The following is a 13,888-nucleotide window of genomic DNA, read 5'->3' as shown; positions in this document are numbered from 1 at the left end:
CGCCTCCCATTTTTTGGATTGTACAGAGAAATTACGGCTGGTGAACTGACATCAACATGTTGCTTTAGTGTTTTATCTCAGCGCTTTACTATGGATTTTGGTTCCGTCCCGCAACATGTGGAAGCGATGAGGACGGATTTGTTGTCTTTCCATTTAACGATAGTCAGGTTCCCATCAGTGCTAACTATTTCCTCACTTTCACTCCTCTTCACTTTGGAATCTTTCTGGAATTTGATAGCCTTTGAAACGATTAGCCATTATCGTTCCAATTCCCTCTATATAAGTTCAAGCAATCAATAAAGAAATGGGATTGTCATAAAATAACGATCAAAGTAAGTGTAACTGCCAGAACGCAGCATTTCAACGAGATGTGGAACAACAGCTGGCCCTAACCCTAGAGCTCATTCTTTTAGTGGCATAGTCAAGCCTTGGTAAATTTTGAAGTCCAGAACTAAGCCTTCTGAGGTCGTCAGGATGAAATTCTTAAGCCCAACTGGTCTTGGTTTATTCTAACAAATTGGCGTACTGCACATCTACCACTGAAGGGTATCAATTGTTCCTCAACTGAGTAGTGATTTGGTCTTCACTCAATTTGCAGACACCGGCTGCGAACAGAATTGATCACTGGCCGGACTTTCCAAAGCTTGTTACTTTTCTTCATGTCTTCTGACACAGCCATTGTGTCAACAAAATGAATAATTGTGCGTAACAAATAAAATCTGTCCCTACTCATTGCGGACACTACTGGTTCATATCGGAACTGTTGTTGCCAGTATATATGAATACGTGGAAACTTGATGCATCCCATTAGCGCATGTAATCCAAAAAATACCTTCATTTCCTCTGGCATAGTTTTAGGCTTAAGCTCCTTCCCATTAACTGCTAAATGGTACTGAGATGTACAGGCAGCAGCAACTTCAAACAATTCCTCGCTGAAGTAATGCATAAAGTATTCTGTTGGCATCAGCATCTGTTAAAAAGAAATGAGTAATTTAAGACCATTATAATTTCGATAAAACAAATTTAGTCAAGAAGTACGTAAATTTGACTCACCGAAACTGGACTTTCCCCTTCTATAGAAATAACTTCAGGACCAGATTTACATTTGAATACTTTCTTAGACCATGTGACACTTGTCGAAGGAACTGGGTTCACTGGCACTTCTATTTCAGAGTCTGAACTAGAACCATCTGCACAGGGTTCTGGTTCCTGTACTGACTGGTCATCACTTTCATCAAAGTCCTCAATATCTGATGTGTCTAATAAATCCTGAATAGCCTCTGGATCATCTACGAGATTTTCTAGTGCCTGCACTTTATCTGAAAAGTTATAGAGATGTTGGACTACATTTTTCTTAAAACTAGACGTAGACAATATAGACTGTAATGTATATTAAAACAATTACAACTAAGTGAAAATATACTGCCAGTATGTAAACATACGATTCAACATTGTAATTAGTAATAAGGACAATAGATAGGTAATGAGAGCTACTTTAATAGTAATAAATGCATGTCTGATGAACTTAACCTCAAACCCGGGAGGTACACGTACACTCCCAACACTCACAAACGTGAGTGCATAATTCAGAGGTAAATTGAATACCCCAAATACTTTTAGATTGGAAATAAACATACATAATTTAAATCTAGAGAATATATATAAAGTTAATAATTCATTGCTATATAATAGTTAAAGATACAAACTGAGAGCTGAGTGAACAAAGTCAAAAATAATAATTTGTATCTAGGCAATTTTAAATCTACACTCACAATTGCAAAAGCGTTAAAGCATTTTTTTTGTGGTAGGGAGGAGGGGGGGGGGGGGAAGGGTGACTGTGTTTCAACAAATACAAACTTTATTTTCAACAAGACATTTTTTACAACTAATATTTACAACTCTAATAACTGAAACTGAAAATAATGTTCATACAACTGGTGACTACCCTTTACTAACCCATACCATTCTTAACATGTAAACATTGTTACTGTATACCTCATTAATATAAGTTCTAACATTTCAACAATTATTACGAGGATGTACACAGAAACTGAATGTAGCAAAAATATTTATAATAATAATAATAATAATAATAATAATAATAATAATAATAATAATAATAATAATAATAATAATATTACGGAGTTTTCCGTGGAAGGCAGAGGTGAAAGAAGGTGCGGGCTGGAATGGGTCCAGCTACAAGTCTTAAAGATGAATTAAAATTTAAATAAAGGTTATATTTTCAACAGATAACAACATTTAACAATTTTCACTAGGTGAAATAACAAAGAAAATCAGGTACAATACCACTTTACAAAAGAAAGAACAAGTTAAGGGGTCTTTACAATTTCTGGGCTATGAGCCCAAATTCGTCAATCCTTGAGCTCTCAGCTCACACCACAAAATACCAAAGGACAGAACGCCCCTAATTACATGGAGCAATAACTCCCGGCAATCAAAATGTCACGCCTCCCCGAGGCACCTTTCAAAATACCAGAAAGAACTGACCCGTTCTCAATCTTTCAAGCCTCTTAAGAGGCCATCAACGGACTTTACTACAAACTGCCCTCAAGGCACACTTATAAATAAACAGGGGTAACTTGTACCCACTCTACTGGGCCTTACAAGAAAAATATGTGATTAATTATAAATGGCCAAAAAACAAGGTGAAAGGAGGCGAGACTTGCACTCCTACATGAACGCTTGTAAAATACCTAAGTGGCGCTACGACAATTACACAGGGGCTAATCCCAAGCTAGCGAGGTGACTCGTATAGGGAAAACTTAAACACTTTAAGGAAGAGTAGAAACTCAGTTACCGGGCGAGTTGGCCGTGCGCGTAGAGGCGCGCGGCAGTGAACTTGAATCCGGGAGATAGTAGGTTCGAATCCCACTATCGGCAGCCCTGAAAATGGTTTTCCGTGGTTTCCCATTTTCACACCAGGCAAATGCTGGGGCTGTACCTTAATTAAGGCCACGGCCGCTTCCTTCCAACTCCTAGGCCTTTCCTCTCCCATCGTCGCCATAAGACCTCTGTGTCGGTGCGACGTAAAGCCCCTAGCAAAATAAAAAAAAAAACTCAGTTATGAAAACGTAGTCACCTCAACTTCAAAATGAAGGGGAGCTTGAGAGGGTAAAGCACTCTCTATCCCCAATTTACAGCTAAAGAAATTTGTAGTTTTTACATAGACTGAAATGGGATTTACATTTTAAAAAGGTTGGTTACATATTAAAGGTTTCGAACCTTCCCCGCGAGTTAAACTGCTGAGCTAGCAAGAAAAGATGTTAAATGGCCATTACCTTGTTGAAGATCTGTTGCCTGAAGAAAGAGGCGCTTCCCGCCCCCTGCTACATATCCACACGCTAAGCTAGATGTTATTGAAGTGGCGCAGAGACAAGAAAATCAGGAGTTTTTATACCCTCGCGGAAAATTCGAGACCTTTCATGAATGATTAAGACCCGCCCACAAACGTTTATTGGTTAACAGCGAAGGTTACACACAAATCGATGAAGAAACACCTAATTGGTGGGAAGTTAATTACAGAAATTTAGGATTGGTTAAATTCAAAACAGGCGGAAAGAAAGCTTAATATTGCCAACCCCCAAATGAAAGAACAAAATTTAGTAAAAACAAAACTTATGAATACCAAATTTCTCCAAGAAAGTTCATTCCTTCGCACCAGAGTGCATTATCATAGTTTTTAGTAGAGACACCTGTTAGAGAATGTCCACACTTCTTGATCAACAAAAGCAAATCAAAAACACCCAGTGACATCTTCTGATAAACAGGAGAGTTGATTCTGTTGTTACAGTTCAGGGTTTCTCCTGTAGAGGAGTTTCAATTGGCGCAAGATTTGAACTTGCGTCGTAGTGGTGTACCGCCCAGTACTACTACTACTACAATAATAATAATAATAATAATAATAATAATAATAATAATAATAATAATAATAATAATAATAATAATATTATTATTATTATTATTATATGGAACTAAATCAAGATTTGACAATCAATAATTAAACACCAAATTAGGAAAATCTTCCCTGTAGATAAATTCAAGTACAGAGATAAATTATTTAACTAGTAGAGAGAAGTACGGAAACAAACAAAGACAGAACTATTAAACTGCAAAGAGTTTACAAAATCTCTTGGAACAGATACAACAACAAATCTACAACCTGTGACAATAAAGTTCGGTGAATGAAGTCAGAATGGTTAATCCAGCAACACTGGCGACGTGCAACACTGCACCTGCGTATAGGGTGACCAACTCTAAATTTTCAAATGGAGGACATACTCTTAATAAAAGGAGGACTTTTCATTAAAAAAATGTTCTAAAAATGGAGGAAAAATGGAATTTTAATATTTACATACAAAATGTAGTATTACATACCTTATAACTGTTATGTTGATGAAGATGCTGAAGTTGTAGCTATTTTATAGTGATACTTATCGACTGCACCCACTTTTGACAGCAAAGATGAATTATTTTCTTGTAATAAATAATTGTAAAACTCTCCACATGACATGTTTTTAAAGTTGTACTTCACTATTATGATACCCTTAACCGACTTGGTCAGCAAACGGTTTCTTTCTTCTGACCACTGTGTGTTAATCAGGGAAAACACTCTTTCAACAGTTGCATTGCAACCTGGAATAGCAAAATAAAACTGACACATTTTAAGCAGCTCACTAAATGTTTCAATGTCAGTTCTATATTTGAAAAACTCACACCACTGCTTATCTAATGTTGTATGTTTATCAATTTCGGAACTCCTAGTGTAATTCTGAACATTGCAAAATTGGTCAAAAAATTTAGAATCGTATATCTCCACACCTTTAGACTGCAACTCGAGACAAGGAAGAACATCTTCAAACTGAATGTCTTTCATGCTATGAAGCTTCATCCATTGGAAACACTTAAATTCTTCCATCATAGGGTTACACCACTTTAACAGGTAGGCTATTGAATGCACGTTTTAAAAAACCAACAACAAATGCAATGCAATGCATTCTCTTTCGAAGCCATTTTCAGTGAGGGATTTCAGAGACTTTTTGACTTTAAGAGGTATGAATTTATTTTCCATCCTATCATTCAGTGTGGCCAGAGTTGAACCTAATATATCACAACTTCTGCTATAGAGAGCGTTCCTTTTTCAATGTATGACATTTTGTTGTGAAGAATGTGCATAGTGGAATGAACAAACCACAGGTAAGGCTCAGAAAGCTTGTTTTCAAAAAAGGACCTAATTATAGCAGGAACAGAATTTGAAGGCTGAGAAAGAAAGTACGACTTTAGAGCTGCAAACAGTTTTAGCATTGTTTCTGCTGCAGGAAACAAACTTAACCACCTTGTTTTGCTGTGACACAAAAACTGTTCATAATTTATTTCAACAAACTCTCAGAATTCTTTGAGTTGTTCAGTGCAAATTGTATAGATATGGAAATAATAGAAGGCTTTTAAAATTACAGTCTCTAAATCAACTGGCAGTATATCGGCACCTTGTTGCAAACAATTATGCAGTACATGTGCTGGGCATCCAACTCCGATTACATGTTTATTTAATTTACTTTTTTAAGTGCTGAAAATACGTTTTTGCCTTCTCTACGATTAACCCCTCCAAAATTTATATTTGCATTGTCTCCACTAAAAGCAACGCATTTAGCAGAAATATTATGCTTCTTTAAAGTCTCGGAAACATATTTGGATATTGTCTCTGAAGTTTTATTAGGACATGTTTGTAGTTCTAAGACTTTAGTTTGAATACCATTTTCTTTATAGTCGAAATATTGTATAACAATAGGAAAAGTTCCAAAGCCCCATGTACCCACTCCGAACAAAGGAATACTATTATTCAATGTTTTAGCGATAATGTCAATGGAATGAGGGGCGATTACACTATTTATGATAGCTTCAGTTTTGGTTCTAGCGCATGATACTTTGTTAGCAATCTCAGAATCTGCAAACAGCACTTTATCCAACTTTGATGTGCAGTCCATAGACCTATACGACTGATGGTGAGAAATAGTGTGATATGTCAATGTTGCCTCTGTTGCCCGAACTTTCCTGTCAAGTGGGGAATGTTTAATCAGGAAAAATTAATCAATATTACTGCTAGAAGAACTGCTTCTAATTGTTTTTCTATGCTTTTCACTAGCAATATGTCTCTTGAGATCACCTGCACCTTTGTTTCCAACAGTTACATAACAGTCACAAATATAACATATTGCCTCACTTTAGTTACGTCCCTCTCTAAAACACGGGTACTTCTGTTTCAGTTTCTCCGAGAACTTACATTTCCTCTTTTGTGCCTCGCCACGTTTGAGTGATGACATACTAATATTATTCAAATTTCATAATAAAATCACAAACACACCACTCACTCAAAAGGTCCGAATCCAACTAGCACAAAAACAAAACAACATAATACCGCAGCCAGCATTACTTGACTGGTGAACTCCCGGCGAGAATTCCCCGGCCCCGACCGAGCACGTACAGATCACGTCGGGCGGTGTCACCACTTTGGTGACAGGCCCTTCAAACAGCTCTAACTTAAGATATGATTTATTATTAAGTGAGTAAATGACGTAGTCTGATAGGGGTATCCAGAATATGGACTGAGATAGAGGAAGTGCAAAAAAAAGCTGTTCAACAGAGAAAACAATAGGAAACTGAATGACTAAGAATACAAATGCAAAAAGCCAGACATTTAATAGCAATAAATGCCTGCCGGACAAAGGACAAGCATGAAAAAAGGTGGACATATCCGGCAAATGCTGGACGGTTGGTCATCCTACCTGCATAGCAGCAGGTTTTGGCCACCTGCTCCCAATGATGTTCAGTTGAGCATCGTGTCTGTGCCGTATAAGACCTGTTTGACACAGTGCATGTTTAGTGCGTTGGTTCTGAACTGCAAACAGGAACATGAACAACCATAAGATCAATGTACAGTTTTGTTTTAAGCTTGCCGGGCTGAGTGGCTCAGACGGTTAAGGCGCTGGCCTTCTGGCCCCAACTTGGCAGGTTCGATCCTGGCTCAGTCCGGTAGTATTTGAAGGTGCTCAAATACGTCAGCCTCGTGTCGGTAGATTTACTGGCACGTAAAAGAACTCCTGCGGGACTAAATTCCGGCACCTCGGCGTCTCCGAAAACCGTAAAAGAGTAGTTAGTGGGACGTAAAACAAATATCATCATCATCATGTTTTAAGCTTGGCAAAATACCGAAAGAAACGCACGGGATGCTGGTACGTGTTTATGAAGATCAAGCGCTGTAGAGGGGTTCGCCCATTTTCAAGGAGGCCGGGAACGTGTTTCTGACAACCCCTTTACCAGAAGACCGACGACCGCCGTGAGTGACGAAAACAGTGAGAAGGTGAGGACATTAATCAAGAACGATCGGCGATTAACTGTGCACATGATAGCGGATGAACTGTAGATTAACCAAGAATCCGTAAGACAAATCGTTACCCAGGAAGTTAGGAAAGAGGAAAACGTGTTCTCGACTTGTGCCACATCACTTGACTGATGATCAGAAGCAGGAACGTTTAAAGGCCAGATCTCAATCCTCCAGACTTCTTTCTATTCCCACGACTCAAACACATTTTGAAAGGAAAGAGATTTGACGATATTCCTGACATCCAACGAAACGTGACGAGGCTTTTGAACACCATCCCAAAGGAAGCCTTCTTGCAAAGTTTCCAGGACATGTATCGCCAATCTCAGCAGTGCATAGTTATGGGAGGGGACTATTTCGAAGGACAGTAGGTCACTGTCGTGCATTGTTCATCTACGAGTATGTTGATAGAACAGGACTATTCACCAAACTTTATTGTTACAGGTTGTACATTTAAAAAAAAGCATAAATATGGCACTACAACACAGTCATCAAACCAGAGGTGCTTTATGCATTCGAAACCCTGATAATTAACAACAGGTCACAAATTTAAAAAAAACACTGAAAAACAAGAGGAAAATTCTCAGAAAAATCCCAGGACCAAAACACGAATTTGGATTTGGATGAAAAAGAAACCAAAGGAAATTTATCAAGTCAGAGGGGAAAAAAAATTACAAATACAGTTTAAAAAAGGGCAATTAAAATTCTATGGACACATACACAGATTGGTTAACAACAGGCTGACAAAGAAACTTCTAAACCTAGCAATATCCCCGAAAAACGCAACAAGTGGTTAGTCAAAGTCAATTAAGATCTAGAAGAAATTGGCATTACCAAGGAAACCATTGAAGACAGAGCAAAATTTATAGAAGCTTAGTAAGCAAATATAAATTTGCACAGAAACCTGAAAGAAAATATACATGATGAACAAAAGAACACAGAAAGGCACTCAATGAATAAGTGAATGAATGAATGAATAATGGGAAGGAAAAAAACATTGTACTATGTAAGTTCAAATGTGCTCCCTAGTTGTGCATAACCAATCAATAATAATAATAATAATAATAATAATAATAATAATAATAATAATAATAATAATAATAATAATAATAATAATAATAATAATAATATATTATATTATATTATTATATTATTATTATTTAAAGTATGTGATAGAATCTGACAGTTTTCTTTCAAGAATGAATCATTTCTTGTGTTCTTAATGAAATATATTTTTCATGTATAATCTAATTTTAAAGTTTTTCTTTTTCAGGTATTTTACAAATTTATTCATCCCGATTTAGTTTCAACAAACTGAACAACCTCACAGTTACAGATTAACTGGTATGTTCCAAACTGTTGGTGGAGAAATGGCACGGAATGATGATAGTAGATGAATAACCTTGAATGGAGTTTTTAAAAGTAGGAAAGATCATAATAATCTATATATATAAAATAAGAGTTTTGTCTGTACATTGCTCAGAATTTGAAAATAATGGTATTTCTGTATCGGTCACGTACATAGTAACAAGAAAATGCACTTTTTACTTTTCCGTAATTTCTGTCTGTCTGTCTGTCTGTCTGTCTGTCTGTCTGTCTGTCTGTATGTATGTACACGCATCACGAGAAAACGGTTGAAGAGAATTTAATGAAAATCGGTATGTGAAGTCGAGGGATGAGCCTCTACAATCTAGGCTATAAATCATTTTACTCATGCTGAGTGAAATGGTAGTTTAGGGGAAGGCCTAAAATTGAATTCTCAACTATTTATGTTATTAGTGGTCTAATGATAATCGGTATGTGAAGTCGGAGGATGAGCCTCTACAATCTAGGCTATAAATCGGTTTACTCACGCTGAGTAAAATGGTAGTTTAGGGGAAGGCCTAAAATTTAATTCTCAAATATTGTTGTTATTAGTAGTCCTATCTTGATGAAAATCGGTATGCAAAGTCAGGAAATAAGTCGCTATAGTCTAGGCTGTAAATTATTTTATTCACGCTGAGTGAAATGGTAGTTTAGGGGAAGGCCTAAAATGTAATTCTCAAATATTTCTTATTAGAGGTGTAATCGATGAATGCTACATAACTAAGGTTATACAGTATTAAATTTCCGATTGTTCATGTCTTATACATTGTTACCGTACTGGCTATGATCACAAAGGTATTCATGGATTTTTGTTACTAAGTCCATATCAGCGCCGAGTAACGAGAAAATGGGTAAACAGTATTTAATGAAAATCGGTATGTAAAGTCGGAGAATAAGAAACTACAGTTTATGGTATAAAATATTTTACAAATCACAGAGTCGAAAGAAAACTAAATGTGAAGGCCTACAATATAGAAAGCTCATAACATTGATCAACAATAACATTACATTGACCATTGTTTGTCGTGATGTGCTTTGTGTCTTCTGTTGCCCCTCATCTCCGGTAGATAGGATTGCTGCTGCGTACAGAGTATTTTTATTTGATTTACGTCGCACCGACATAGATAGGTTTTATGGCGACGATGTGATAGGAAAGGGCTAGAAGTGCCATAGGCCTTAATTAAGGTACAGGCCCAGCAGTTGCCTGGTGTGAAAGTGGGAAACCACGGAATACCATCTTCAGCGCTGCCGACAATGGGATTCGAATCCACTATCTCTCGGATGCAAGCTCACAGCTGCGCACCGCTAACCACACGGTCAACTCGCCCAGTCGTACAGAGTGTAACAGCCTGTCTGAATAATGATGGGAAGTAGCTGGGGAGTTAGATAACTTTCTTCTTTAGCATGCCATTCCCCTGGTTTATAAATTTTCTGATACTACTGGTACGTTACACACTGGATCATCATAGCATTCGGGCTATTCAATCCCTACTCTGAGGCACTGATTGAAATGAGCAGTGTGCATATTTAGCGGAATAATGGCAAATGAGTGTTCATGGCAATCTGCGGCCTGGTCATTCCAGCTCTGGAACTTTGGACTATTAGATTGGCACCGCAATCTAACCGCAGCACTGGTCGTTAAAAGTGATAAAACGTGCGGCTTTCCATTTGATCGAGTATTTTATGATAGCATTGCTTTTAATCGCTACATTCATACTTACGTTTTTGTAATGACCTATGTTGATTTTAGGTTAGGAAAACCACAAAGTCAGTCTTTCTGAGAATCCCGTAGCGAAGCACGGGTACATCAGCTAGTATGAAGATAAAGTTGGAATTCAAGAGGAAAAATTGGGACAAATATCTGTTTATAGGAAGAGGAATTAGGGATTGGAATAATTTACCAAGGGAAATGTTTCGTAAATTTCAGACTTCTTTGAAACCATTTAAGAAAAGACTAGGTAAGCAACTGATAGGGAACTTGTCACCTGGGCAACAATCACAAATGCAGATCAGTGGCGACTGACTGATCAACTGAATGAAGCCATATTATCCCTTCTGCCATGTACAACAACTGTTCAAACACATGGAAAAGTATGTACAATAGCTAATATACATCAAGATTTGTACAGAGCTTTTCCTAAAAAGGAGAACAGAGAGCATCTAGAAATATAAATTAGTTCATTAACACTAACTACTTAATTTCAAACTGATAACATAATAAAAGTGTTCATACCTGCTGGAAGATGCATAAATTTGGAAAAGTGCGGGAGATATCCAACCTAATCAATTCTACGCTAGATTCTTTATCAGGATTGTCTACTCCTGCATCCATTCCACCTTCACCACCTTCCTTAGGATCTGTTACAGCCTTCAGTCGATCCTGGGCCCTGCAAACAAAGAATATCTGAGAATCAATCTAATAGTGAAGCTCACTTTCTAAAAATTCCAAGTATTTGCATCCAACATGGCCCAGATATGATTGTGCTGAAATCTATGCTCGGCTAGATGACACTCATCACTGAACGATTTACTTGTACACTGGGTCAGACTGTTCTGCAACTCACTCAGTGCAACATGAGCTTGAGTTCGAGAAGGAAGATAATGTGTGTTGCAGTTAATGTTGTCACTACTATCATTAAAAATCAGAAAAGGAGTTCTAGAAGAAAGTGGGTTAGAGATTGGTTTCTTAGAAGACCTGATTTTGAAGTATACAATAACTTGTTGAGAGAACTGAAAATGGAGGATTCCCAAAATTTAAGAATTGTATTAACTTGTCTAGTGTGGATTTAGAGGCACTGCTAGAACTAGTCAGTCTGAAGAAAAAAAAAAAGTCTACGTGCATTTATCCCAGTTAGTGAACGTCTTGTATTCACTGAGAAAACCCATTTTAATCCCGCACTACGGCAGTCGCCTGCACAGTATTATTAAAAAAAAAAAAAAAAAAAAAAAAAACAACCAGTAAAGATTCCTTTCTGAAAATTTGCATGCATAATAACTAAGGAATAAGCTTACCAATGCCACTTTTCTAGTATGTCTGCTGAGTGTGGTACACCTCGAAACATTCTTCTAAGTGAAGTGCTACACCACACTTTTTGCACTGCCAGCAACTTTCACTTCTCTTACCCCGGCTGTAGCATACAACACACCTTTTCATGATTTTTGTTTTCTTCTCTGTTGGGGGAATATGCATGGGAAAATGGGCCCATGATTTAGCTTGTAATCTGGTAGGGGTGGTGCTCGCTGAAGGTCAACCTCGAACAGAGAACTCCGGCAAATGAACAGTTCTGAAGTCAGTGTACTTCGTCTTTTTTGTTAGCAGCGATATTTTGATACACAGTGAAAGAATTGAAAATGCATATATCTAGGAGGTAAAAGAATATTTTTCTATATCCTTTTACTGTGCGTCGCATGACAGAGAACAGAGCTGTCACCTGATCCTAAAGGTCAACCCCACCCATTCCCTTCTGGTATTCAAGGCCACACTTGAGCTTTATCACTTCCTCCCTAGGGGTTTGTCCTCTCTTTAGTCTGAGTTTGCCTGTCCCCGTCATGTCAGTTGATTTGTGTTTAGTGGTAAGAAAGCATACATCCTTGTTATCTTTCCACTTCACACATAATATACTGTTGGCAGCCCATGTCTCATACTCTCCACATTTGAGTTTAATTTTACTGATATTAAATAACACTTGAATGTTTTATTATTCATCCACCTATTCAATACAATACAATTTTTAAAATTAGGACATTGTCCTTATCAAAGTTGTTAACATGAAATTAATATATTATATGGTACGACACATTAGTAATTATTGATAAACAATTTAACAATAGTGATAACATCCTAACGTTTCTAAATGATTTAGATGATAATATTATTATTGAAAACGCACACATGCCGTGCAGAATACCATTACATTACATTTACATTACACTCACATTACTTTTCTTTGCTATAAGCTACGATGGATTTCTGTCTATTCCTGCATTTTACAATATGGTATCTATCACAGAATTCCAAGCACAACTCACACACACATTCATCATTTGGTTTGTGAAATAATTTGTTACAGCACACGTTGTGGTGGAAACCATGGATCGCCAATCTCGTTGTCACGTGTCGCATATCATGATTAGCTTCCATCCAGGTCCTGTCTTGCATAGCAGATGTTGCATAGAAGTCCTCCGGTATGTTCTTTTTCTTCTCATGCAGATCTTGTATAAGCTGTTTGAAGCTGGTACTAGCTGGAAGTATGAGCTCGCATCTCAGATCCTCTATTAGGAATGTCTCCCTGGTAAGCTCATACACTAGCCTCGATCTTGCATTCTGCGGGACTCCTAAAATTCTCTTCAGGTATCTAGCCTTTACTCGCTCCAATTCTTCCAGCTGTTTATACGCACGGTATTCTCCCACTAATTCTAGGCCATACGTCAGAACAGGTAGTATCTTTAACCTAAACAGGTCCATAGCTGTGCTAATTGATAGTTGTGTGATGTTTCTGATTTCATTCATAGCTCTAGTGGCCGCCACTGCTCTAGATCTTATATGTAAACTGAAACTCTTTCCCATTGTTTGAATTGTGATACCTAGATATTTAAAATTATTAGCCCTCTTAAGTAGTTTGCCATTGCATTTAATGTTCTCTGCTTAAGTGAGTCTTCCTCCTTTCCTAAATACTACCAATTCCGTCTTCTCTTCGTTTATCTGGATGTCGTTTCTCTCCGCCCATTCACATGGTGTGTTTAGCGATACTTGCAGCTCATCTATATCTGTCGCTGCGATGGCCATGTCATCAGCGTATACGTATGTGCTTGTTCCTGCCATTCCTTTGGTGACATCGTTCGTGAGATGATAATATAAATATAAAGTTCACAAAGGAAAACGAAAACAACAATTCAATCAATTTTCTAGGCATCAAAATCACGCAAGTTATGAACAAATTTGATTTCCAAATTTACTGCAAGCCTTCATTTACTCCAATAACTATAAAAAATGAATGTCTGCACCCAAATTCCCATAAACAAGCCACTTCTTACAGTTTAGTATACAAAGCATTAAAAATCCCTCTTTCACGGAATAATCTAAAAAAAGAATTAGATTTCATAAAAGAAATAGCCAGATTCAACGGG

At 37.3% G+C, this 13,888-nt stretch overlaps 1 protein-coding gene across 1 annotated transcript in view; it reads right to left on the bottom strand.

The window, feature by feature from the left end:
• The window catches only part of LOC136877554 (TBC1 domain family member 14), a 586,811-nt gene that overhangs the window by 71,286 nt on the left and 501,637 nt on the right, over positions 1-13,888 (bottom strand). Inside the window, exon 6 of the mRNA XM_067151695.2 lies at positions 10,995-11,148. Within this exon, the coding sequence (XP_067007796.2) occupies positions 10,995-11,148 (154 nt within the window). The remainder of the gene's footprint in view (positions 1-10,994; positions 11,149-13,888) is intronic.

Source organism: Anabrus simplex, chromosome 7 (genome assembly GCF_040414725.1).
Source record: "Anabrus simplex isolate iqAnaSimp1 chromosome 7, ASM4041472v1, whole genome shotgun sequence".
Taxonomy (NCBI): Eukaryota; Metazoa; Arthropoda; class Insecta; order Orthoptera; family Tettigoniidae; genus Anabrus; species Anabrus simplex.
Note: the sequence above shows the minus strand (reverse complement) of the source record. Positions and strands in the feature narration are given on the sequence as shown.